The sequence below is a fragment of the Poecile atricapillus genome, unplaced genomic scaffold, assembly GCF_030490865.1.
Source record: "Poecile atricapillus isolate bPoeAtr1 unplaced genomic scaffold, bPoeAtr1.hap1 scaffold_304, whole genome shotgun sequence".
Lineage (NCBI taxonomy): Eukaryota > Metazoa > Chordata > Aves > Passeriformes > Paridae > Poecile > Poecile atricapillus.
In genome coordinates, this window is record NW_026709104.1 from 1 (window position 1) to 23,514 (window position 23,514).

The window sequence follows — 23,514 nt, forward strand, 5'->3', positions numbered from 1 at the left end:
TCCCTCATTTTTGGGTGTTTTGGGGAACATTTAAAACGCTGAGTTTGACATGAGAGGGAGGTTTGGAGCTTGGTGCTGGAATTTTGGGATTCAGTGGCTGGTGCCAGGTGAGGACTGGGGCATGATGTGTGAAATAATTAATCCCTGGGGTTAATGATGGTTAATGAGGGGGTTTGCTCGTGCTCTCCCAATCCCTGGTGTCCCTATGGGAGCTGGAAGGATTGGGAATTTCCTCTTGGTTTATCCACTTATTTTCTGGGAAAAGTGGCTTTAATTTGTCCCTGTGTCCTCTAGGGCTGCCAGGTTCTTGCCACATTCCTGTCTTCCTGTATCCCAATAATCCAGTGTTCCTGTATCCAAATATTCCAATAATCCAGTGTTCCTGTATCCCAATATTCCAATAATCCAGTGTTCCTGTATCCCAATATTCCAGTAATCCAGTGTTCCTGTATCCCAGTATTCCAATAATCCAGTGTTCCTGTATCCCAATATTCCTGTAATCCAGTGTTCCTGTATCCCAATATTCCAACAATCCAGTGTTCCTGTATCCCAATATTCCAACAATCCAGTGTTCCTATATCCCAATGTTTCAATAATTCAGTGTTCCTGTATCCCAATATTCCAATAATCCAGTGTTCCTGTATCCCAATATTCCAATAATCCAGTGTTCCTATATCCCAGTATTCCAATAATCCAGTGTTCCTGTATCCCAATATTCCAATAATCCAGTGTTCCTGTATCCCAATATTCCAGTAATCCAGTGTTCCTGTATCCCAGTATTCCAATAATCCAGTGTTCCTGTATCCCAATATTCCAATAATCCAGTGTTCCTGTATCCCAATATTCCAGTAATCCAGTGTTCCTGTATCCCAATATTCCAACAATCCAGTGTTCCTGTATCCCAGTGTTTCAATTTCCCAATAGCCCTGTTTTCCAATATTTCAATATTCCAATATCTCAATATTCCTATATTTCAGTATTCCTGCATTCCAATATTTCAATATTCCTATGTTTCAATATTCCAGTGTTTTGATATTCCAGTATTTCAGTATTGCAATATCCTGGTATTCCAACACTGCTGTATTCCTGTTTCCCTATATTCCAGTATTCCCATATTCCCATAATTCAACACCCCTATATTCCAATATTTTTCTATATTCCAACACAACCAAATTCCCATATTCCAGCATTCCCATCTTTTGCTACAGAAACCACCCCAAAATCCCAGAGTCCATTCCAGCAGCCTGGAATCCCCCCCTGGAGCACCCTGATTTTCCTTGGATCTGTTCAAATCCCAACTCCTGGAATTTCACGGCGGCGGCGCCGCGGCCGGAGGAGGAAACAATAACCCAGGATTCCCAAAATAGCTCCGATTTCCCTTCCTTTCACCGGGAACAGGGCGGGAAAGGGGGGGGCCCATCCGCTCTCCCGACCATCCCGGTTCCTCCGCAGGGAACTCCCCAAAATCCAGGCCCTGGAGCTCCGGGAGGAGCTGCCTGGCTGGATTTGGGATGTTCAGGGTGTTTATTCCATGCAGGATTGCCTTCCCACCTCCTGGAATTCCCTGGATCGGCTCCGAGGAGGGGGATTTTTGGGGAGGAAGAGCCCGAGCGAGGAGGTTGTTCCAGCGCCGAGGAATTCCCGCTGGGATCTGTGGGGGATCTTTGGGATGTGGGCGCTCACCTGTGGCTCTGGCACCCCACAGCTCATCCCTATCCTGGAAAACCCCGGAGATGACCCATCCGAGCGTTTTTCCCATGGAAAAAACCACTCTTCCCGATCCTCATCTGACACCAAGGGATGCTCCAGGTGCTGCCTGGATGCTCCTGAGCCTGCTCCGGGTCCTTTTCCCATCCCTCCCTCCTGGATCCAGCACCCAGCAAATCCCTGTGTCATCCCGAGGCTCTGGAATGCTCTGGAATCTCCAGGGGCACCGAGACAGACAAGGGGAGCTGATTGAGCTCCCGATTAGTGCCGGAATCTTCATCATCACCAATCCACCGGGAAGAGAAGCTCCGGAAAGGACGGAATAGAGAACAAAGGGATTTATCCGATTTATCCTGGTGCTGAGTGGGAAAACAGCCGGATTTGGGTGAGCTGGGGGATCCTGGATCCCAGCAGACTCAGGGAAACTTCTGGAACAGGCACAGCCCTGGGAAGGTGTCAGGTTTTGCTGGAATAACCCTCGGAATCGGCGTCTTCCCAACATTCGTGTGCGAGGCCGAAGGCTTTTCCCTGAGGAGATTGGACTCTCCCTCTCTCCGTGGGCTCAATTCCTGTTTTATGGGATGGGAAAAGCCGGCTCTGCCTTGGAAAAGTCCGGAACGGTCTCAGTGCCAGAGCTGCTGGCTCGGCACATTCCCGGTGTTCTGCTCTCCAGAGGCGCTGCTGGGAATTCACCCCGGGAATGGCAGCGGGAATTTCCTTGTCCAGAGGCTCTGAGGGGGGATCTTCTTGGAAAATTTAGGAAGTGGATTGGAAGTGGAAGCTAAAATCCTTCTGATCACCAGCTGATTCCTCTTCCTTTTCCCATTCCTTCCTTTCCCCATCCCTTCCCTTCCCTCTGGAATTTCTGGGATCCTTCAGCAATCCAATCCCAAGGATCTCCATCTCCAGGATGCTCCTTGCCCAGCTCCTCGCAGTGAATTCCCCTGACAGGCCCCAGGTCAGGGAATTTTCCAAAGTCCTGCTGGAAAATGACTCAATCCCAGTCGGAACAGGAACCCCGGAATGTTTTCCATGCCATGGGGCCCTTGCTCATTCGTGTCAGCGTGATGGGAATTCTGCTTCATCCTCAGGCTTTTCCAGCAGCTCCTGCTCTTCCTGATGGAAAATTCCCAGATCCCAGGATCTCCTGGCTGTTACCAGCAGCTCCTGCTCTTCCCAGTGGAAAATTCCCAGATCCCAGAATCTCCTGTCTGTTACCAGCAGCTCCTGCTCTTCCTGATGGAAGATTCCCGGATTCCAGGATCTCCTGGCTGTTACCAGCAGCTCCTGCTCTTCCCAGTGGAAAATTCCCAGATCCCAGGATCTCTGGCCATTACCAGCAGCTCCTGCTCTTCCCAGTGGAAGATTCCCGGATCCCAGGATCTCCTGGCTGTTACCAGCAGCTCCTGCTCTTCCTGACGGAAAATTCCCAGATCCCAGCCCAGTGGATGAGATGCTTTCCACTGTCTCCAATGCATCCAGGGAATATCGCGCTGGGCTGAGGAGCTTCTTCCCAGCTCCCTGGAAAAGGAGTGGTGGGAACACTTGGGAGCCCCTGGGAGAGGAATTCCATGAGAAATCCAAACTCCAGCTCCACTGAATCCCTCTGGAATGAAGGGGAAGGAGGCTCCCCCATCCTGCAGGGGGATGTGCCGGTACCTCCCACTCCAGGTGGAACCTTTCCACATTCCCAAAGAAGGGATTTATCGGAGGAAGTTGTTCCTGGAATGCAGCTGGGAATGGCTCTCTTCCATTTCCCACCCCACGGAAGAGGCTGTGGATCCGCTTTCCCAGCGGGAAGGATCCCTTGGATCGGGTGTTGTCTCTTGGATCTCCATGTCCTTTCCAGAGGGACCTTGCATTCCCTGGATTCCCTGAAGGATCCCAGCAATGCCTGGATCCATTTTCCAGTTCCAAACAGAGCCAGAAGCCTGAGGAGCAAAACATCCCAGCGTTCCTTTTTCTTGGGAAGAGGCTCCTGGATCCCACGGATCCTGGATTTAACATTCCTGGATTCCGGCCTCGGTTGCCATGGTGATTTATCCCAAAGTTCTGACTCCTGCTCCTTGGAGACACCAGCAGGGAAGCATCCGAGCTCGGGAACACCCTCTGGGAGCCGGCATTTTTGGGAATGGAGTGATGACTTTTTGGGAATTCTGGGTCCTGCCCCTCCGAGTGCTCCATTATCCCTTTTCCCTGGAATGATTCGGAAGCTCCAGTGGGTTTGGATAGCCTTGGGTAGTGTTGGAGCCGGAGGAGACTTTTCCAGCTCTTGGAAAAGTTGGAATTTTCAAACCTGGATTTGTAAGCAGAGATCTGACCTTTCCAGGGTGATTCCTGTAAGGAAAAATTCCATAAAAATGGAAAAATCCCCCAAAATCCCTCCTCATCCCAAAATCCCTCATCCCAAAAACTCTAATCCCAAAAAAAGCTGTTCCCTTCCCTTCAAGAGCTGGGGATTGACGGCCACATCCCACTCTGGATCCTGGGAGCAGCACAGAATTCCAGGGCCATTCCAGGCTTTTTGGTGGAGAAATTCCTCGGTGGGAATCGGGATTGTGGCGACGTCACCGCGACGAGAAATTCCAAACAACTTTTGTGGAAGGGATCCCTCGTGTCCGAGGCAGCTCGGGAATGTCTTGGGATTTCAGGAGCTTTGGGATTCACCGGGATGAGTTTTCCTGGGCAGCTTGGCCAAGGTGTGATCCAGATTCTCTGGGAAAAGCTGGATCCCTTCCAGGAGATTCTTGGGAATGTCAGGAACGTTTTCTAGGTTTTCTGGGCAAAGCCAGATCCAGGCCATGGAGCTCTTGGGAATGTCAGGAATGTTCTAGAGGTGGCTTGGGAATATTTTCTGTGTTTCCATGGGATTTTCCGGTGTTTCTGGGAAGTTTGGGGCTGGTTTGGATGAGTTTTCCTGAGCTGATATGATCCAGGTTTTCTGGGCAAAGCCAGATCCAGGCCCTGGAGCTCTTTGGGAATATTTTGGGATTGCTTGGGATGAGTTTTCCTGGGCAGCTTGGCCAAGGTGTGATCCAGATCCTCTGGGCAAAGCTGGATTCCTTCCAGGAGATTCTTGGGAATGTCAGGAACATTCTAGAGGTGGCTTGGGAATATTTTCTGTGTTTCCATGGGATTTTCCGGTGTTTCTGGGAAGTTTGGGGCTGCTTGGGATGAGTTTTCCAGGGCAGGTTTGATCCAGGCTTTCTGGGCAAAGCCAGATCCAGGCCCTGGAGCTCTTGGGAATATTTTGGGATTGCTTGGGATGAGTTTTCCTGAGCTGATGTGATCCAGGTTTTCTGGGCAAAGCCAGATCCAGGCCATGGAGCTCTTGGGAATATTTTAGGATTGCTTGGGATGAGTTTTCCTGGGCAGCTTGGCCAAGGATTGATCCAGGTTTTTTGGGCAAAGCCAGATGGAACATCAGGAATGTTCCAGAAGTTGCTTGGGAGAGTCTTTGGTCTAAAGTGCTTCCGTGGGATTCCAGGAATTTGGAGCAGATTGGGATGAGCTTTCCTGAGCAGGTGTGATCCAGATTTTCCAGGCAAATCCAGATCCATGCCCTGGGATTCTTGGAATATCCAGGAATCTTCAGTGTTCCCATGGGATTCTGGGAATATCCAGGAATCTTCAGTGTTCCCATGGGATTCTGGGAATATCCAGGAATCTTCAGTGTTCCCATGGGTTTCTGGGAATATCCAGGAATCTTCAGTGTTCCCATGGGATTCTGGGTGGTTTGGGATGGATTGGGATGAGTTTTCCTGAGCAAGGTTGGATCCAGATTTGCTGGGCAAAGCGAGATCCAGGCCGTGGGGCTGTTGGGAATGTCAGGAATGTTCTCTGGAGGTGGCTTGGGAATGTCCTCAGCACTTCCATGGGAATTTGGGATATTTTCCCTTTAGAAACGGCGTGAACGTGGAAGGAGCCACGCACAAGCAGGTGGTGGATGTGATCCATGAAAATTTGAGATATTTTCCATTTAGGAACGGGGTGAATGTTGAAGGTGTCCAAATAAACAGGTGGTGGATCTGATCCATGGGAATTTGAGATATTTTCCATTTAGGAACGGGGTGAATGTTGAAAGTCCCCCAATAAACAAGTGGTGGATGTGATCCATGAAAATCTGGGATATTTTTCCCTTTATGAATGGCATGAACGTGGAAGGTTCCCTCATAAGCAGGTGGTGGATCTGATCCATGAAAATTTGGGATATTTTCCCCTTTAGGAACAGGGTGAATGTTAAACATCCCCCAATAAACAGGTGGTGGATGTGATCCATGAAAATCTGGGATATTTTTCCCTTTAGGAATGGGGTGAATGTTGAAGGTACCCCAATAAACAAGTGGTGGATCTGATCCATGAGAATCTGGGATATTTTCCCCTTTAGGAACAGGGTGGACATGGAAGGAGCCCCAATAAACAGGTGGTGGATCTGAACCATGAAAATTTGGGATATTTTCCATTTAGGAACAGGGTGAATGTTAAACATCCCCCAATAAACAAGTGGTGGATGTGATCCATGAAAATCTGGGATATTTTTCCATGCAGGAACAGGGTGAATGTTAAACATCCCCCAATAAACAGGTGGTAGATGTGATCCATGAAAATTTGGGATATTTTCCATGTAGGAATGGGGTGAACGTGGAAGGAGCCACGCACAAGCAGGTGGTGGATCTGATCCATGGGAATTTGGGATATTTTTCCATGCAGGACTGGGGTGAATGTTTAGGGAGCCATGCACAAGTAGGTGGTGGATGTGATCCATGAAAATCTGGGATATTTTCCCATTTAGGAACGGTGTGAACGTGGAAGGAGCCCCAATAAACAAGTGGTGAATCTGATCCATGAAAATCTGGGATATTTTTCCATGCAGGAACAGGGTTAATATTGAAGGTGCCCCAATAAACAGGTGGTGGATGTGATCCATAGGAATCTGGGATATTTTTCCCTTTAGGAACAGGGTGAACATGGAAGGTTCCCTCATAAGCAGGTGGTGGATGTGATCCATGAAAATTTGGGATATTTTCCCTTTAGGAATGGCATGAATATTGAAGGAGCCCCAGTAAACAGGGGGTGAATCTGATCCATGAAAATTTGGGATATTTTCCCTTTAGGAACAGGGTGAATGTTGAAGGTGCCCCAATAAACAAGTGGTGGATCTGATCCATGGAAATTTGAGATATTTTCCATTTAGGAATGGGGTGAATGTTGAAAGTCCCCCAATAAACAGGTGGTGGATCTGATCCATGAAAATCTGGGATATTTTCCCCTTTAGGAACAGGGTGAACGTGGAAGGAGCCCCAATAAGCAGGTGGTGGATCTGATCCATGAACATTTGGGATATTTTCCCCTTTAGGAACGGCGTGAACGTGGAAGGAGCCACGCACAAGCAGGTGGTGGATGTGATCCATGGGAATTTGGGATATTTTCCATTTAGGAATGGGGTGAATGTTGAAAGTCCCCCAATAAACAAGTGGTGGATGTGATCCATGAAAATCTGGGATATTTTCCCCTTTAGGAACAGGGTGAACGTGGAAGGAGCCCCAATAAACAAGTGGTGGATGTGATCCATGGGAATTTGGGATATTTTCCCCTTTAGGAACGGCGTGAACATGGAAAGAGCCCCAATAAGCAGGTGGTGGATCTGATCCATGAAAATTTGGGATATTTTCCATTTAGGAACAGGGTGAATGTTAAACATCCCCCAATAAACAAGTGGTGGATGTGATCCATGAAAATCTGGGATATTTTCCCTTTAGGAATGGCATGAACGTGGAAGGTTCCCTCATAAGCAGGTGGTGGATCTGATCCATGAAAATTTGGGATATTTTCCCCTTTAGGAACAGGGTGAATGTTAAACATCCCCCAATAAACAAGTGGTGGATGTGATCCATGAAAATTTGGGATATTTTCCATGTAGGAATGGGGTGAACATGGAAGGAGCCACGCACAAGCAGGTGGTGGATGTGATCCATGGGAATTTGGGATCTGTTCCCTTTAGGAACAGGGTGGACATGGAAAGAGCCCCAAAAAACAGGGGGTGGATGTGATCCATGAAAATCTGGGATATTTTCCCATTTAGGAACGGTGTGAACGTGGAAGGAGCCCCAATAAACAAGTGGTGGATCTGATCCATGAAAATCTGGGATATTTTTCCATGCAGGAACAGGGTTAATATTGAAGGTGCCCCAATAAACAGGTGGTGGATGTGATCCATAGGAATCTGGGATATTTTTCCCTTTAGGAACAGGGTGAACATGGAAGGTTCCCTCATAAGCAGGTGGTGGATGTGATCCATGAAAATTTGGGATATTTTCCCTTTAGGAATGGCATGAATATTGAAGGAGCCCCAGTAAACAGGGGGTGAATCTGATCCATGAAAATTTGGGATATTTTCCCTTTAGGAACGGCGTGAACGTGGAAGGAGCCACGCACAAGCAGGTGGTGGATGTGATCCATGAAAATTTGAGATATTTTCCATTTAGGAACGGGGTGAATGTTGAAAGTCCCCCAATAAACAAGTGGTGGATGTGATCCATGAAAATCTGGGATATTTCCCCTTTAGGAACGGCGTGAACGTGGAAGGAGCCCCAATAAACAAGTGGTGGATGTGATCCATGAAAATTTGGGATATTTCCCCTTTAGGAACAGCGTGAATGTGGAAGGTGCCCCAATAAACAAGTGGTGGATCTGATCCATGGGAATTTGGGCTATTTTCCCCTTTAGGAACGGCGTGAACGTGGAAGGAGCCACGCACAAGCAGGTGGTGGATCTGATCCGTGCCGGGGAGAAGGAGCTGGTGCTCACGGTGCTCTCGGTGCCGCCACACGAGGCCGAGAGCCTGGAGCCTCCCGAGGAGCCGCTGGGGCCGCCCTTCTACGACTACAGCGAGAAACAGGCGGTGCCCATCTCCATCCCCACCTACAAACACGTGGAGCAGAGCGGAGAGAAGTTCGTGGTGAGGCTTTTTCCCCTCGGGAATGGGGGGGAAACCCACGGATTTGGGGGATTTCCCAAGGGGTTTTGTTTGTTTATGGCGGTTGTTGGCACTAAATAGCAGGGTGTGCCCTAAAATCGTGGGGGTTTGACTTAAATAGAAGGATTTTTCCACATAACTGCAGGGATTTTCATCAAATAGTAGGGTTTTTCCTCAAAAAAAGCAGGGTTTTTCCCCAAAAAAAGCAGGATTCTTCCTCACAACAGCAGGATTTTTCCTCAGTTAGCAGAGTTTTCCCCCCAAAAAGCAGGCCTTCCCCAAAAAAGCAGGGTTTTTCCCTAAATATCTGGATTCTTCCTCAAAATAGAAGAATTTTCCTCAAAATAGCAGAATTTTCCCCAAAATAGCAGTTTTCTCCCCAAAAAAAGCAGTGTTTTCCCCCAAAAAGCCGGGTTTTCCTCCCAAAAAGCAGGGTTTTCCCCAAATAAGTGTTTTTTTTCCCTAAATGTCTGGATTCTTCCTCAAAATAGCAGGGTTTTCCCCAAAATAGCAGTGTTTTCCCCCCAGAAAACAGGGTTTTCCCAAAAAAGCCGGGTTTTTTCCTAAATATCTGGATTTTTTCACAAATTAGCAGGATTTTCCCCAAAAAAGCAGGGCTTTTCCTTAAATATCTGGATTTTTCCTCAAATTAGTAGGTTTTTCCCCAAAAAACCAAGGTTTTCCCCAAAAAAGTGTGGTTTTCCCCTAAATATCTGGATTCTTCCTCAAAATAGCAGGGTTTTCCCCAAAATCCACAATCCTGAATCCCAAGTTTTGGAGTTTTGGATGGGAAATGGGGAGTTTGGGATCTCTCTGCATTCCATGGGAAGGAACCAGGAACTTAAATCCCAAAATTTGGAGTTCTGGGTGGGAAATGGGGAGTTTGGGATCTCTGCATTCCATGGGAAGTATCCATGATCCTGAATCCTGAGTTTTGGATGGGAAATGGGGAGTTTGGGATCTCTCAGTGTCTCATGGGAAGTATTCACAGTCCTGAATCCCAAGTTTTGGATGGGAAATGGGGAGTTTGGGATCTCTCAGTGTCTCATGGGAAGTATCCACAATCCTGAATCCCAAGATTTGGAGTTTTGGATGGGAAATGGGAAGTTTGGGCTCTCTCAGTGTCCCGTGGGAAGTATCCATGATCCTGAATCCCAAGATTTGGAGTTTTGGATGGGAAATGGGGAGTTTGGGATCTCTCAGTGTCCCATGGGCAGTATCCACAATCCTGAATCCCAAGATTTGCTATTCATGATCCTCTGGAATACCGTGACCAGCAATGACCTCCCGCAGCTCCAGCCTCATTTCCCTCTTTCCCCAAACCCCTCTCCCGATGTGAGTGGGATTTTTGGGAATTCTTGGGAATTTTGGGTCTGTTCCCAGGTGTACAACGTGTACATGGCCGGGCGGCAGCTGTGCTCCAAGCGCTACCGGGAATTCGCCATCCTGCACCAGAACCTGAAGCGGGAATTCGCCAATTTCACCTTCCCGCGCCTCCCCGGGAAGTGGCCGTTCTCCCTGTCCGAGCAGCAGCTGGACGCCCGCAGGAGGGGCCTGGAGGAGTACCTGGAGAAGGGTATGGAGCCTGCCTGGAATGCTTCCTCATCCCGGAATCCTGGGATTCACAGTCCTTCCTAATCCTGGAATCACGGGATTCACAGTCCTTCCTTATCCTGGAATCATGGGATTCACAGTCCTTCCTTATCCTGGAATTACGGGATTCACAGTCCTTCCTTATCCTGGAATTACGGGATTCACAGTCCTTCCTTATCCTGGAATTACGGGATTCACAGTCCTTCCTCATCCCGGAATCCTGGGATTCACAGTCCTTCCTAATCCTGGAATCACGGGATTCACAGTCCTTCCTTATCCTGGAATTACGGGATTCACAGTCCTTCCTTATCCTGGAATCCTGGGATTCACAGCCCTTCCTTGTCCTGGAATCCTGGGATTCACAGTCCTTCCTCATCCCGGAATCCTGGGATTCACAGTCCTTCCTTATCCTGGAATCCTGGGATTCACAGTCCTTCCTTATCCTGGAATCCTGGGATTCACAGTCCTTCCTTATCCTGGAATCCTGGGATTCACAGTCCTTCCTTATCCTGGAATCCTGGGATTCACAGTCCTTCCTTATCCTGGAATCATGGGATTCACAGTCCTTCCCTATCCTGGAATTACGGGATTTAAAATCCTTCCTTATCCTGGAATTACGGGATTCACAGTCCTTCCTCATCCCGGAATTCTGGGATTCACAGTCCTTCCTTATCCTGGAATTACGGGATTCACAGTCCTTCCTCATCCCGGAATTCCGGGATTCAAAATCCTTCCTTATCCCAGAATTACAGGATTCACAATCCTTCCTCATCACGGAATCCCGGGATTCACAATCCTTCCTCATCCCAGAATCCTAGGTTTCAATAATCCTTCCTCATCCCGGGATTCAAAATCCTTCCTTATCCCAGAATCCCGGGATTCACAATCCTTCCTCATCCCAGAATCCCAGGATTCACAATCCTTCCTCATCCCAGGATCCCGGGCTTCAAAATCCTTCCTTGTGCCAGAATCCCAGGATTCAAAACCCCTCCTCATCCCAAACCCCTCCTCATCCCAATTATCCCTCCTCATCCCAAACCCCTCCTCATCCCAAACCCCTCCTCATCCCAATTATCCCTCCTCATCCCCAAACCCCTCATTCCAAGCCCCTCCCCGGCATTCCCGGGATTCCCCAGGGCGTTCCGGGTCCGTCTGGGGGTTCTGGGCTGGAGCTCCCGGGATCCTCCTTGGAGAGGGTCGGGATCCATGGAGGGACAGAGGGACATGGCAGGGAGACAGGGACACTGGGGACACTGGGGACACTGGATACAGTGGGGGGACACTGGGGGGACACTGAGGGACACTGAGGGACACTGAGGGGACACTGGGGGGACACTGGGGGGACACTGGGGACAGGAGGGGACACAGGACAGGAGGTGACAGGAGGTGACCCAGGTGCAGGAATCCCCTCGGGATGGGTTGGGATGACGGGAAGGGGTTGCTGGGATGCCCTGGAGGGGCCATTCCTGCGGATCCCGGTGCCATTCCCGGTGCCCTCCCGGTGCCCTCCCGGTGCCCTCCCGGTGCCATTCCCGGCGCCTTTCCCGGCGCCTTTCCCGGTGCCATTCCCGGTGCCATTCCCGGTGCCCTCCCGGTGCCATTCTCGGTGCCCTCCCGGTGCCCTCCCGGTGCCCTCCCGGTGCCATTCCCGGTGCCATTCCCGGTGCCCTCCCGGTGCCATTCCCGGCGCCATTCCCAGTGCCATTCCCGGTGCCCTCCCGGTGCCATTCCCGGCACCATTCCCAGTGCCATTCCCAGTGCCATTCCCGGTGCCCTCCCGGTGCCATTCCCGGCACCATTCCCAGTGCCATTCCCGGTGCCATTCCCGGTGCCCTCCTGGTGCCATTCCCAGTGCCCTCCCAGTGTCATTCCCGGTGCCCTCCCGGTGCCCTCCCGGTGCCATTCCTGGTGCCCTCCCGGTGCCATTCCTGGTGCCCTCCCGGTGCCATTCCTGGTGCCCTCCCGGTGCCATTCCCAGTGCCATTCCCGGTGCCCTCCCGGTGCCCTCCCGGTGCCCTCCCGGTGCCATTCCCGGTGCCATTCCCAATGACATTCCCGGTGCCATTCCCGGTGCCATTCCCGGTGCCATTCCCGGCGCCGTTCCCGGTGCCGTTCCTGGTGCCCTCTTGGTGCCATTCCCGGCACCATTCCCGGTGCTATTCCCAGTGCTATTCCCGATGCCATTCCCGGTGCCATTACCAGTGCCATTCCCAATGACATTCCCGGTGCCATTCCCAGTGCTGTTCCCGGTGCCATTCCTGGTGCCATTCCTGGTGCCATTCCCGGTGCCATTACCAGTGCCATTCCCAATGACATTCCCGGTGCCATTCCCAGTGCTGTTCCCGGTGCCATTCCCAGTGCCATTCCCGGTGCCATTCCCGGTGCCCTCCTGGTGCCATTCCCGACGCCATTCCCGGTGCCATTCCCAATGACATTCCTGGTGCCATTCCCGGTGCCGTTCCCGGTGCCCTTCCCGGTGCCATTCCCGGTGCCATTCCCGGCACCATTCCCGGTGCCCTCCCGGTGCCGTTCCTGGTGCCATTCCCGGTGCCATTCCCGGCGCCATTCCCGGTGCCATTCCCAGTGACATTCCCAGTGCCATTCCCGGTGCCATTCCCAATGACATTCCCGGTGCCGTTCCCGGTGCCGTTCCCGGTGCCGTTCCCGGTGCCATTCCCGGTGCCATTCCCGGTGACATTCCGTGTGACATTCCCGGTGACATTCCCGGTGACATTCCCATTGACATTCCCGGTGCCATTCCCGGTGCCATTCCCGGTGGCATTCCCGGTGACATTCCCGGTGACATTCCGTGTGTCCCGCAGTGTGCTCCATCCGGGTCATCGGCGAGAGCGACATCATGCAGGAATTCCTGTCGGAGTCGGACGAGGTGGGTGACGTCATCCCGCGGAATTCCATGGAAAAAACTCTTCCATGGAATCGCCAAGGTGGGAAAACCCCTCCCGCCCAACTGTCCCCAAGGCCACCCCTGATCCCTGTCCCCAAGTGCCACATCCATGGGTTTTGGGGCAATTCCAATGTTTTTTTGTGGGATTGAGGCTTGGTCCCACAGAATTCCATGGAAAAAACCCTTCCATGGAATCATGGAATCACTGAGGTTGGAAAACCCCTTGGAGCTTCTCACGTGCAGTTGTTCCCAAGGCCACCCCGATCCGCGTCCCCAGGTGCCACATCCATGGATTTTGGGACAATTCCAACTGTTTTTTATGGGATTGAGGCTTGGTCCAACAGAATTCCATGGAAGAAACCCCCAAAAGCTTCCATGGAATGGCCAAAGCTGGAAGAACCCTCGGAGCTCCGGCTGTCCCCTGCTCCGTGTCCCCAGGTGCCACATCCATGGGTTTTGGGACAATTCCAACCGTTTTTTATGGGATTGAGTCACCCCGAGCTCCCAAAATTCCTCCAAACCCCAAATTCCATGGGGGAATCTCCCCAAATATCCCAGCGGGAGCCTCATCCTCTCCCTCAGGAGAAGAATCCAACCCCATCCCTCCTCCCACCCCGCTGGGGGATTTTAAGGGATCCCTGGAAAACCGGGATTCCCTGATTTTTTTTTTTTTTGGGAATTTTCCCAGAATTACAACGGCGTCTCCGACGTGGAGCTGCGGGTGGCGCTCCCGGACGTCACCACGGTGACGGTCAGGGTGAAGAAGAACAGCACCACGGACCAGGTGTACCAGGTGAGCCCATTCCCACCTGGAATTCCCTTCCCACCGGGAATTCCCAGCCCCTCAACTCCATTTCCCCACCCACACCTGGAATTTCCTTCCCCTCACCTCAATTTTCCTTTCCCACCTGGATTTTTCCTCCTTTCCCACCTGGAATTTTCCTCCTTTCCCACCTGGATTTTCCTCCTTTCCCACCTGGATTTTCCTCCTTTCCCACCTGGATTTTTTCTCCTTTCCCACCTGGATTTTCCCACCTGGATTTTCCTCCTTTCCCACCTGGATTTTTCCTCCTTTCCCACCTGGATTTTCCCACCTAGATTTTCCTCCTTTCCCACCTGGATTTTCCCACCTGGATTTTCCCACCTGGATTTTCCTCCTTTCCCACCTGGAATTTTCCTCCTTTCCCACCTGGGATTTTCCTCCTTTCCCACCTGGAATTTTCCTCCTTTCCCACCTGGAATTTTCCTCCTTTCCCACCTGGAATTTTCCCACCTGGATTTTTCCTCCTTTCCCACCTGGAATTTTCCTCCTTTCCCACCTGGAATTTTCCCACCTGGATTTTTCCTCCTTTCCCACCTGGATTTTTCCTCCTTTCCCACCTGGAATTTTCCTCCTTTCCCACCCGGATTTTCCCCCATTTTTTGAGGATTGGGATCCCCTAGATCCACGGATTACGGGGAATAAAATAACGCACGGGAGACCCTTTGGAAAAAGAGTTGAAAATTCCTCTGGAAAAGAGCAGGAATTCCAGAATCCTACGGATAAACGGGATTTGGGGGTGTCCAGCACACAACCCATGGAATTCCACACCGACTTTTGGCCGTGGGATAATCCCAGACGGGAATTTTCCACTCCTTTTCCCTCGGGAATCCAGGCTGGAATCGTGGAACCCCCACAACCTGGAAACCCCCGGGAACAGGGCGGGGAGCGAAACGGGAATGAAGAGTTCCTGGCAGAGTTCCAACCGGGTTTTCCGTGGTCAGGGAATTCCCGGGAAGGCTGATCCCGTTTTCCCGGCGTTTTCCAGGCGGTGGCTGCCAAGGTGGGCATGGACAGCGTCACCGCCAACTACTTCGCCCTCTTCGAGGTCATCAACCACTCCTTCGGTGAGCCCGGAATTCCGCGGGATTTGGGGAGAAAAAGCTGGAAAAGCGGGAATGGAGGGGGATCCGCAGGGAGGGATTGTGGAATTCCTGGGGTAGGGACAGCTCCCACCAGCCCAGGCTCCAGCCTGGGTGATTCCAGGGAATCCATGGAGTAACCTGGGGTAGGGAGGGGTTTATCCCTAAAATCCTTTTAAAGCAGAATGGGGAATCCTGGAATGGTTTGGGGTGGGAAAGATCCTTAAAGATCTTCGGGATCTTGGGATTTCCCGCTGTCCGAGGTTGTTCCCAGCTGGAATTCAGGGATCACTTCCAGGGATGGGGAATTGTCCCGGCTGGAAAAGGCCCCTGGGCCAATCCCACCAAATCCCCTCCCCCAGGAGTTTTTGGGATAATTCCCGGGAATGAGGGCTCTGCCCCCCTCCAACACCTGACCACCTTTTCCATGGGGAAATATTCCCAAGAATCCAAGCTGGGCCATTTCCCCATGGAAATCCCGATCCCGTTTTTCCCTGGGAGCAGATCCCGATCCCTTCTCCCCCCTCATCCCAGGTCCTGATGGATTTGAGGCCTGGCTGTGGAATCCAGCCAGAATGTGTGGAATCCAAAGAGATTTCCTTGCTCTGCTCAATCCTGGATTCCCTCAGCATTCCCAATTTCCAGGGTTCCAGGGATGGATTCCCTGGGATGAGGGATGGGGATTATTTGGGATTTGGAGTTGAGGTTTCATTCCCAGCCAGAACCTCCATCCCTGGATTCCCATCCCGGCCTTGGGAGAGGATTTTAGGGATGTTCCTCGAGATTCCAGGGATTTTTAGCTCCTCAAATGGCCATTTTTAATTCCTTAAATCCCCTCTAAAAGGAGGATTTAAGGAATTAAATCCATTCCAATGCTGCCCGGGATCACCAGGATCCCACGGAACTGCCCCTCCAAAGAATTTTGGGATCATTTTGGAAGTGTCCAGGATCATTTTAGAGGGGTTTGGGATCATTTTTGAGGCTTTTGGGATCATTTCCAAAGGGTTTGGGATCATTCTGGAGGGATTTGGGATCATTCTGGAGGATTCAGGGTAATTTTGGAAGGATTCAGGATCATTCTGGAGGCTTTGGGATTGTTCTGGAAGGACTTGGGATCATTCTGGAAGGATTTGGGGCAGTTTCTGAAGTTTCCCAGTGATAAAATCCCATTTTAACACCGATTTTTTGCATTTCCCGCCATCCCTCTCCTTCCCATGCCCTGACCCCTCTATCCCCCGATTTTCCCGGGATTTTCCCGTGATTTCCCCATGATTTTCCTGGGATTTCCCTGGGATTTCCCCGGGATTTCCCCGGGATTTCCCCGGGATTTCCCCGGGATTTTCCCATGATTTCCCCATGATTTTCCTGGGATTTTCATCCGATTTTCCCGGGATTTTCCCATGATTTTCCCGGGATTTTCCCATGATTTTCCCGGGATTTTCCCGGGATTTTCCCGGGATTTCCCCATAATTTTCCCATGATTTTCCCGTGATATCCCCCTGATTTTCCCGTGATTTCCCCATGATTTTCCCCCGATTTCCTCATGATTTTCCTGGGATTTTTCCCCGATTTTTCCATGATTTTCCCGCGATTTCCCCTGATTTCCCCCCGATTTTCCTGGGATTTTCCTGTGATTTCCCCCTGATTTTCCTGTGATTTTCCCATGTTTTTCCCATGCTTTTCCCGGTGTTTCCCAGTGCGGAAGCTGGCGCCCAACGAGTTTCCCCACAAGCTGTACGTGCAGAATTACACGTCGGCGGTGCCGGGGACGTGCCTGACGCTGCGCAAGTGGCTCTTCACCACCGAGGAGGAGGCGCTGCTCAACGACAACGACCTGGCCGTCGCATACTTCTTCCACCAGGTATTCCCGCCCGGAATTCCCAGCTGGAATTCTCCTGGAATGCTCCTTTCCGATGGGAGAGGTGGTGGAGTGCAGCGGTTGATCCCAATATTGGGAATTCTCCCCGGTTTTATGGGATTGAGGTGCTCCAAGCACTCTCCACAATGAGGAATTCCCACCTGGAATTCCTCTGGAATCTCTGTGTGGGTCAGGAAAAGTCCTGGAAGGGTGGTTGGGTCAAGGGTTGATCCCAACATTGGGAATTCTCCCCGGTTTTCCAGGATTCAGGCACTCCAAGCACTCTCCACAATGAGGAATTCCCACCTGGAATTCCTCTGGAATCTCTGTGTGGGTCAGGAAAAGTCCTGGAAGGGCGGTTGGCTCCAAGGGTTGATCCCAAATTTGGGAATTCCACCTGGTTTTATGGGATTGAGGTGCTCCAAGCACTCTCTACAATGAGGAATTCCCACCTGGAATTCTCCTGGAATGCTCCTTTCCGATGGGAGAGGTGGTGGAGTGCAGCGGTTGATCCCAACATTGGGAATTCTCCCCAGTTTTTATGGGATTGAAGCGCTCCAAGCTTGGAATTCCCACCTGGAATTCCTCTGGAATCCCTGTGTGGGTCAGGAAAAGTCCCGGAAGGTAGCTGGGTCCAAGGGTTGATCCCAAATTTGGGAATTCCAACTGGTTTTATGGGATTGAGCTCAAGCTCACCAGAAGGGCTCCACCAGCTGAGGAATTCCCGTTTTTTTCCTGGATTTTTCCTGGATTTTTCCTGGATTTTTCCCGCATTTTTCCCGCATTTTTCCCGCATTTTTCCCGCATTTTTCCCACATTTTTCCTGCATTTTTCCTGGATTTTTCCCATTTTTTTCCCCGTTCCCAGGCCGTTGATGACGTCAAGAAAGGCTACATCAAAGCCGAGGAGAAATCCTACCAGCTCCAGAAGCTCTGCGAGCAGAGGAAGATGGTCATGGTGAGTTATCCCAGATTTTCCCAGGAAGAGGCTCTGGAATGGGTTATCCAGAGAATCCATGGATTTCCCCAGCCCTGGAACAGTGGGAACGTCCCTGCTGTGGAATGGGAGGAGCTTTGAGCTCTTCCCAACGCATTCCCAATGCTGGGATCCCTGCCCATGCCTGTATCCCGGTGAATCCCAGAATCCCGGTGAATCCCGGTGAATCCCAGAATCCTGGTGAATCCCAGAATCCTGGTGAATCCCAGTGAATCCCAGAATCCCGGTGAATCCCAGTGAATCCCAGAATCCCAGTGAATCCCAGAATCCCAGTGAATCCCAGTGAATCAAAGAATCCCGGTGAATCCCAGTGAATCCCAGTGAATCCCAGTGAATCCCAGAATCCCAGTGAATCAAAGAATCCCAGTGAATCCCAGAATCCCAGTGAATCCCAGTGAATCCCGGTGAATCCCAGAATCCCGGTGAATCCCGGTGAATCCCAGAATCCTGGTGAATCCCAGAATCCCAGTGAATCCCAGTGAATCCCGGTGAATCCCAGAATCCCGGTGAATTCTGGGATTCCCAGTGCCTCCAGCATTTCTGGTGCCCCCCACATTCCTGTTACCCCCCACATTCCCGCTCTCCCCCACATTCCCGTTATCCCACATTCCCGTTATCCCACATTCCCATTCTCCCCCCACATTCCTGTTATCCCATTCCTGTTATCCCACATTCCCGTTATCCCATTCCCATTATCCCATTCCTGTATCCCACATTCCCGTTTTCCCACATTCCCGTTGTTTTCCCGGCAGTACCTGACGATGCTGCGCTCCTGTGAGGGTTATAACGAGATCACGTTTTCCCATTCCCGTTATCCCACATTCCCATTTTCCCACATTCCCAATTCCCACATTCCCGTTATCCCATTCCCGTTATCCCATTCCCGTTATCCCATTCCCATTCTTTTCCCGGCAGTACCTGACGATGCTGCGCTCCTGTGAGGGTTATAACGAGATCACGTTCCCGCACTGCTCGTGCGACTCGCGGCGCCGCGGCCACGTCATCTCCGCCATCAGCATCCGCCACTTCAAACTGCACGCCTGCACCGAGGAGGGGCAGCTCGAGGTATTCCCGACATCCCAGCCCGAATTCCTGGGAATCCCCAGCCTGAATTCCTGGGAATCCCCAGCCTGAATTCCTGGGAATCCCCAGCCTGCATTCCCAGGAATCCCCAGCCCGACTTCCCAGGAATCCCCCACAGCCCCGAGCGCCTGGAGCTGCGGCAGCGCAAATCCCGGGGTTGTTACAAATCCCGGAATTGTCACAAATCCCGGGGTTGTCAAAGTCTAGGGTTGTCCCAAATCCCTGGGGTTGTCCCAAATCCCTGGGGTTGTTACAAATCCTGGGATTATCCCAAATCCCAGAATTGTCCCAAATCCCAGAATTGTCATATATCCCTGGGGTTGTCCCAAATCCCATGGGGTTGTCCCAAATCCCGGAATTGTCATAAATCCCGGGGTTGTCCCAAATCCCTGGGATGGTCCCAAATCCCGGTGTTGTCCCAAATCCCTGGGATGGTCCCAAATCCCTGGGATTTATTTGGGACCATCCCAAATCCCTGGGATTTATTTGGGACCATCCCAAATCCCTGGGATTTATTTGGGATCGTTACCCACCCCACCCCTTGGATTTGCCCCCGGCTCCCCGGGCGGGATTTGGGAAGCGCAGCCGCCGCTCTCCGGGAGAACTCCGGGAATCCTCCCCGTGCTCACCGGGAGGCAGCTCCCCCTTTTCCCTCATCCCCGGCCCATCCCGAGGCCTCGGGGCTGAGCGGGATCGGGAATTGCGCAGAACCAGGTGATCGCCTTCGAGTGGGAGGAGATGCAGCGCTGGGACACGGACGAGGAGGGGATGGCGTTCTGCTTCGAGTACGCGCGCGCAGAGCGCAAACCGCGCTGGGTCAAGATCTTCACCCCCTACGTGAGTCACCTGATCCCAATCCCGATCCTGATCCCCATCCTGATCCTAATCCTGATCCTGATCCCCATCCTGATCCTGATCCTGATCCCCAGCCCAATCCTGATCCCCATCCCAATCCCGATCCTGATCCTGATCCTGATCCCCAGCCCAATCCTGATCCCCATCCTGATCCTGATCCTGATCCTGATCCTGATCCCGATCCCAATCCTGATCCTGATCCCCATCCCAATCCTGATCCCGATCCTGATCCTGATCCCCATCCTGATCCTGATCCCCATCCCGATCCTGATCCCCATCCCAATCCTGATCCCCATCCCAATCCTGATCCCCATCCCAATCCCGATCCTGATCCCGATCCTGGATCCTGATCCCGATCCTGATCCCGATCCCGATCCCCATCCGGATCCCGATCCTGATCCTGATCCCCATCCCAATCCTGATCCTGATCCTGATCCCCATCCCAATCCTGATCCTGATCCCGATCCTGATCCCAATCCTGATCCTGATCCCCATCCCGATCCCGATCCCGATCCTGATCCTGATCCCCATCCCAATCCTGATCCTGATCCCCATCCCAATCCTGATCCTAATCCTGATCCTGATCCCCATTCCGATCCCAATCCCGATCCTGATCCCCATCCCGATCCTGATCCCAATCCTGATCCTGATCCCGATCCTGATCCCGATCCTGATCCCAATCCTGATCCTGATCCCGATCCTGATCCTGATCCTGATCCCCATCCCAATCCTGATCCTGATCCCCATCCCAATCCCCATCCCAATCCCCATCCCGATCCCCATCCCCATCCCGATCCCCATCCCGATCCCCATCCCGATCCCCATCCCGATCCCAATCCTGATCCCCATCCCGATCCCCATCCCGATCCCAATCCTGATCCCAATCCTGATCCCCATCCCAATCCCGATCCCGATCCTGTCTGGAATTCCTTGGAAATGGGGTGGGGAGTGTCCTGATCCTGCCCAGAGTTCCTTGGGAATGGGATCAGGAGTGTCCTGGTCACGCCTGGAATTCTATGGGAAGGGAGAGTCCCAATCCTGTCTGGAATTCCTTGGGAATGGGGAGTCCCAGTCCCACCTGGAATTCTTTGGGGAGTCCAAATCCTGCCTAGAATTCCTTGGGAATAGGATCAGGAGTGTCCCGATCCTGTCTGGAATTCCTTGGGAATGGGGAGTCCTGATCCTGCCTGGAATTCCTTGAGGAGTCCCAATCCTGTCTGGAATTCCTTGGGAACAGGATTGGGAGTGTCCTGATCCCACTCAGAATTCCTCAGGAATGGGATGCACGAGTGTCCTGAATCCTGCCCGGATTCCGTGAGAAATCCGGAGAAATCAGAGAACTGATCCCAAAAACTGATCCCAAAAACTGATCCCAAAAACATCCCAGGAGAGGCTGGTTCTGCCCTGGAACTTCTGGCTCCAACACGGAGCTGCTGCCTTTTCCCTGGAACTCCTCATTCCTCCCTGGAATTCCTGGCTCCTCTCTGGAGCTCCTGGCTCCTCCCTGGAATTCCTCTGGAGCTCCCAATTCCTCCCTGGAATTCCTCTGGAGCTCCCAATTCCTCCCTGGAATTCCTCTGGAGCTCCCAATTCCTCCCTGGAATTCCTCTGGAGCTCCCAATTCCTCCCTGGCTCCAGTCTGGATCTCCTGGATTTTCCCTGGATCCTTCCCAGAACTCCCAGTTCCCCTCTGGACCTCCTGGATTTTCCCAGGATTTTCCCTGATCCCCGTTTTTCCCTGGCAGTTCAATTACATGCACGAGTGCTTCGAGCGAGTGTTCTGCGAGCTCAAGTGGAGGAAGGAGGTGAGAATTCCCAACTTTTCCCATTCCCAGGCGGTTTTCCATGGGAAAAGCTTCTCCTGCTCCATCCTGGCTCCCCCTGGATCCCCCTGGATCATCCCGGGCTGGGGAGGAATTCATGGAGCAGCTGGAAAAGGGAGCTGCAGGTGTTGGGATTGGAATTAAAATTGGGATTGGGATTGGAATTGGGGTTGGATTGGGGATTGGAGTTGGGATTGGGATTGGAATTTCAGTTGGGATTGGGGTCAGGAATTGGGATTGGGGTTGGAGTTGGGATTGGGGTTGGGGTCAGGGCACTCCCGGTGTGTGGGAGCCCCGTGCTGGGGTCGGTGCCATTCCCACATTCCCACCTTCCCCCATTCCCAGAATTCCCAGAATTCCCACATTCCCACTTCCCACCATTCCCCCATTCCCCCATTCTCACCATTCCCACATTCCCAATTCCCCCATTCCCAATTCCCCCATTCCCCCATTCCCACATTCCCACCATTCCCACATTCCCACCATTCCCACATTCCCACATTCCCAATTCTCACCATTCCCCCATTCCCAATTCCCACATTCCCAGAATTCCCACATTCCCACCATTCCCACCATTCCCACCATTCCCACATTCCCAATTCTCACCATTCCCAATTCCCACATTCCCAATTCTCACCATTCCCAATTCCCACATTCCCAATTCCTGCATTCCCACATTCCCACCATTCCCACATTCCCAATTCCCACAATTCCCACATTCCCAGAATTCCCACATTCCCACGAATCCCCCCCTTTTCCCAGTGGCAATTCCAGGTCTCTCCCACCTTCCCCTGATCCCTTTTTCCTTCTTTTCCAGAACCTTTTCCAGCTGGTCCGGTCACAGCAAAGGGACGCGGCCACTTAACCCCGGCAGCTTTTCCATGAATCCCAAAAAATTCCACTCTTGTATTAAAGCCCCTCCCCCCAAACTAAATCTCATTAATTCCAAATCCATTCGTGCCCATCATCCTCATGGAATTCCAGAAAAAACAAAAAAACTGGGAAAAGCCACCTCAGGGGGGCTCCTTTTTCCCACTCAGATCTCAGATCCAGCTCCAGGCTGGGAATTTTGGGAATTTTGGGATTTTTTTTTTTTTTTTTAAACAACTGGAATTTAAAAAATCATTGTCAGATGTGGGGGGGAAAAAAAAAGCAGGAAAAATCCTTGGGAATGTTCCATCCCTGCCTGGCATCCGTGGGAATAATTCCTTGGGAATCCCAAGGGGTGGAAGTTGATTTTTAATGGGATTTTCCGCCCGTTTTTCCTCCAAATCCGAGGTTTTTTTTAAAAAAAAAACCACGGGAAAAACATCCAAAAGGAGTAAAATTCCAAGGAAAAATTCCTGGCACAAGGATCCCGCTCATGGATTCGTTTTCCCGCTTTGTTGGGGAATTTGGGAATTTGTTTTCCCAGGGATTTGGGTGTTCCCGGCTCCTTGGGATCCCCCTGGATGGGGATGAGCAGATCCCAGGAGAAAAAAAAAATAAAAAAAAAACCTGGAAAAGCCAATTTTCCCAATTTTTGAGCACTTTTTATCCATGATTTGGGCGTCCAAACAGGAAAAATAACCTGGAAAAAACAATTTTTCCCTGTTTTCAGCAGGATTTTTCCATAATTCTGGAGGGAATTAAGGTGGAAAACTCATTTTTCCCTGGTTTTGAACGGGATTTTTCCACAGATCCAGTGGCCAGGATGGAAAAATAAACTGGAAAATCCCATTTTTCCCTGGTTTGGAGCAGGGATTTTCCATGTCTTGGCTGCTGCCAGAGGGAAAAACCCTTTGGAAAAGGCGTTTTCCCTAATTCCGAGTGGGTC

At 51.4% G+C, this 23,514-nt stretch overlaps 1 protein-coding gene across 2 annotated transcripts; it reads left to right on the plus strand.

Annotated features, from left to right (window-relative positions):
* Positions 1–1,496: 1,496 nt before the first annotated feature.
* LOC131574413 (sorting nexin-27-like) lies at positions 1,497–23,064 on the plus strand. Of its 2 annotated transcripts, XM_058828880.1 has the most exons (12): positions 1,497–1,618; positions 8,434–8,665; positions 10,067–10,259; positions 13,099–13,163; positions 13,870–13,974; positions 14,990–15,068; positions 16,781–16,944; positions 17,809–17,898; positions 18,853–19,002; positions 19,729–19,857; positions 21,621–21,680; positions 22,516–23,064. In XM_058828880.1, the coding sequence occupies exons 1-12, from the start codon at positions 1,512–1,514 to the stop codon at positions 22,561–22,563; spliced, it is 1,422 nt and encodes a 473-aa protein (XP_058684863.1). In that variant the 5' UTR covers positions 1,497–1,511; the 3' UTR covers positions 22,564–23,064. The 2 variants fall into 2 exon arrangements, with proteins under 2 accessions (XP_058684863.1, XP_058684864.1); XM_058828881.1 differs by lacking the exon at positions 1,497–1,618 and having other exon boundaries at positions 8,390–8,665.
* The last annotated feature ends 450 nt before the right edge of the window (positions 23,065–23,514 follow it).

What these genes read in the sequence shown, in the direction of transcription:
- LOC131574413 (XM_058828880.1), top strand. Translation starts at nt 1,512, where the DNA reads ATGTTCAGGGTGTTTATTCCATGCAGGATTGCCTTCCCACCTCCTGGA. An exon ending in TCGCATACTTCTTCCACCAG is followed by an intron (nt 16,945 to 17,808) that starts GTATTCCCGCCC and finishes CCCCGTTCCCAG; the next exon opens with GCCGTTGATGACGTCAAGAA. An exon ending in AGCTCAAGTGGAGGAAGGAG is followed by an intron (nt 21,681 to 22,515) that starts GTGAGAATTCCC and finishes CTTCTTTTCCAG; the next exon opens with AACCTTTTCCAGCTGGTCCG.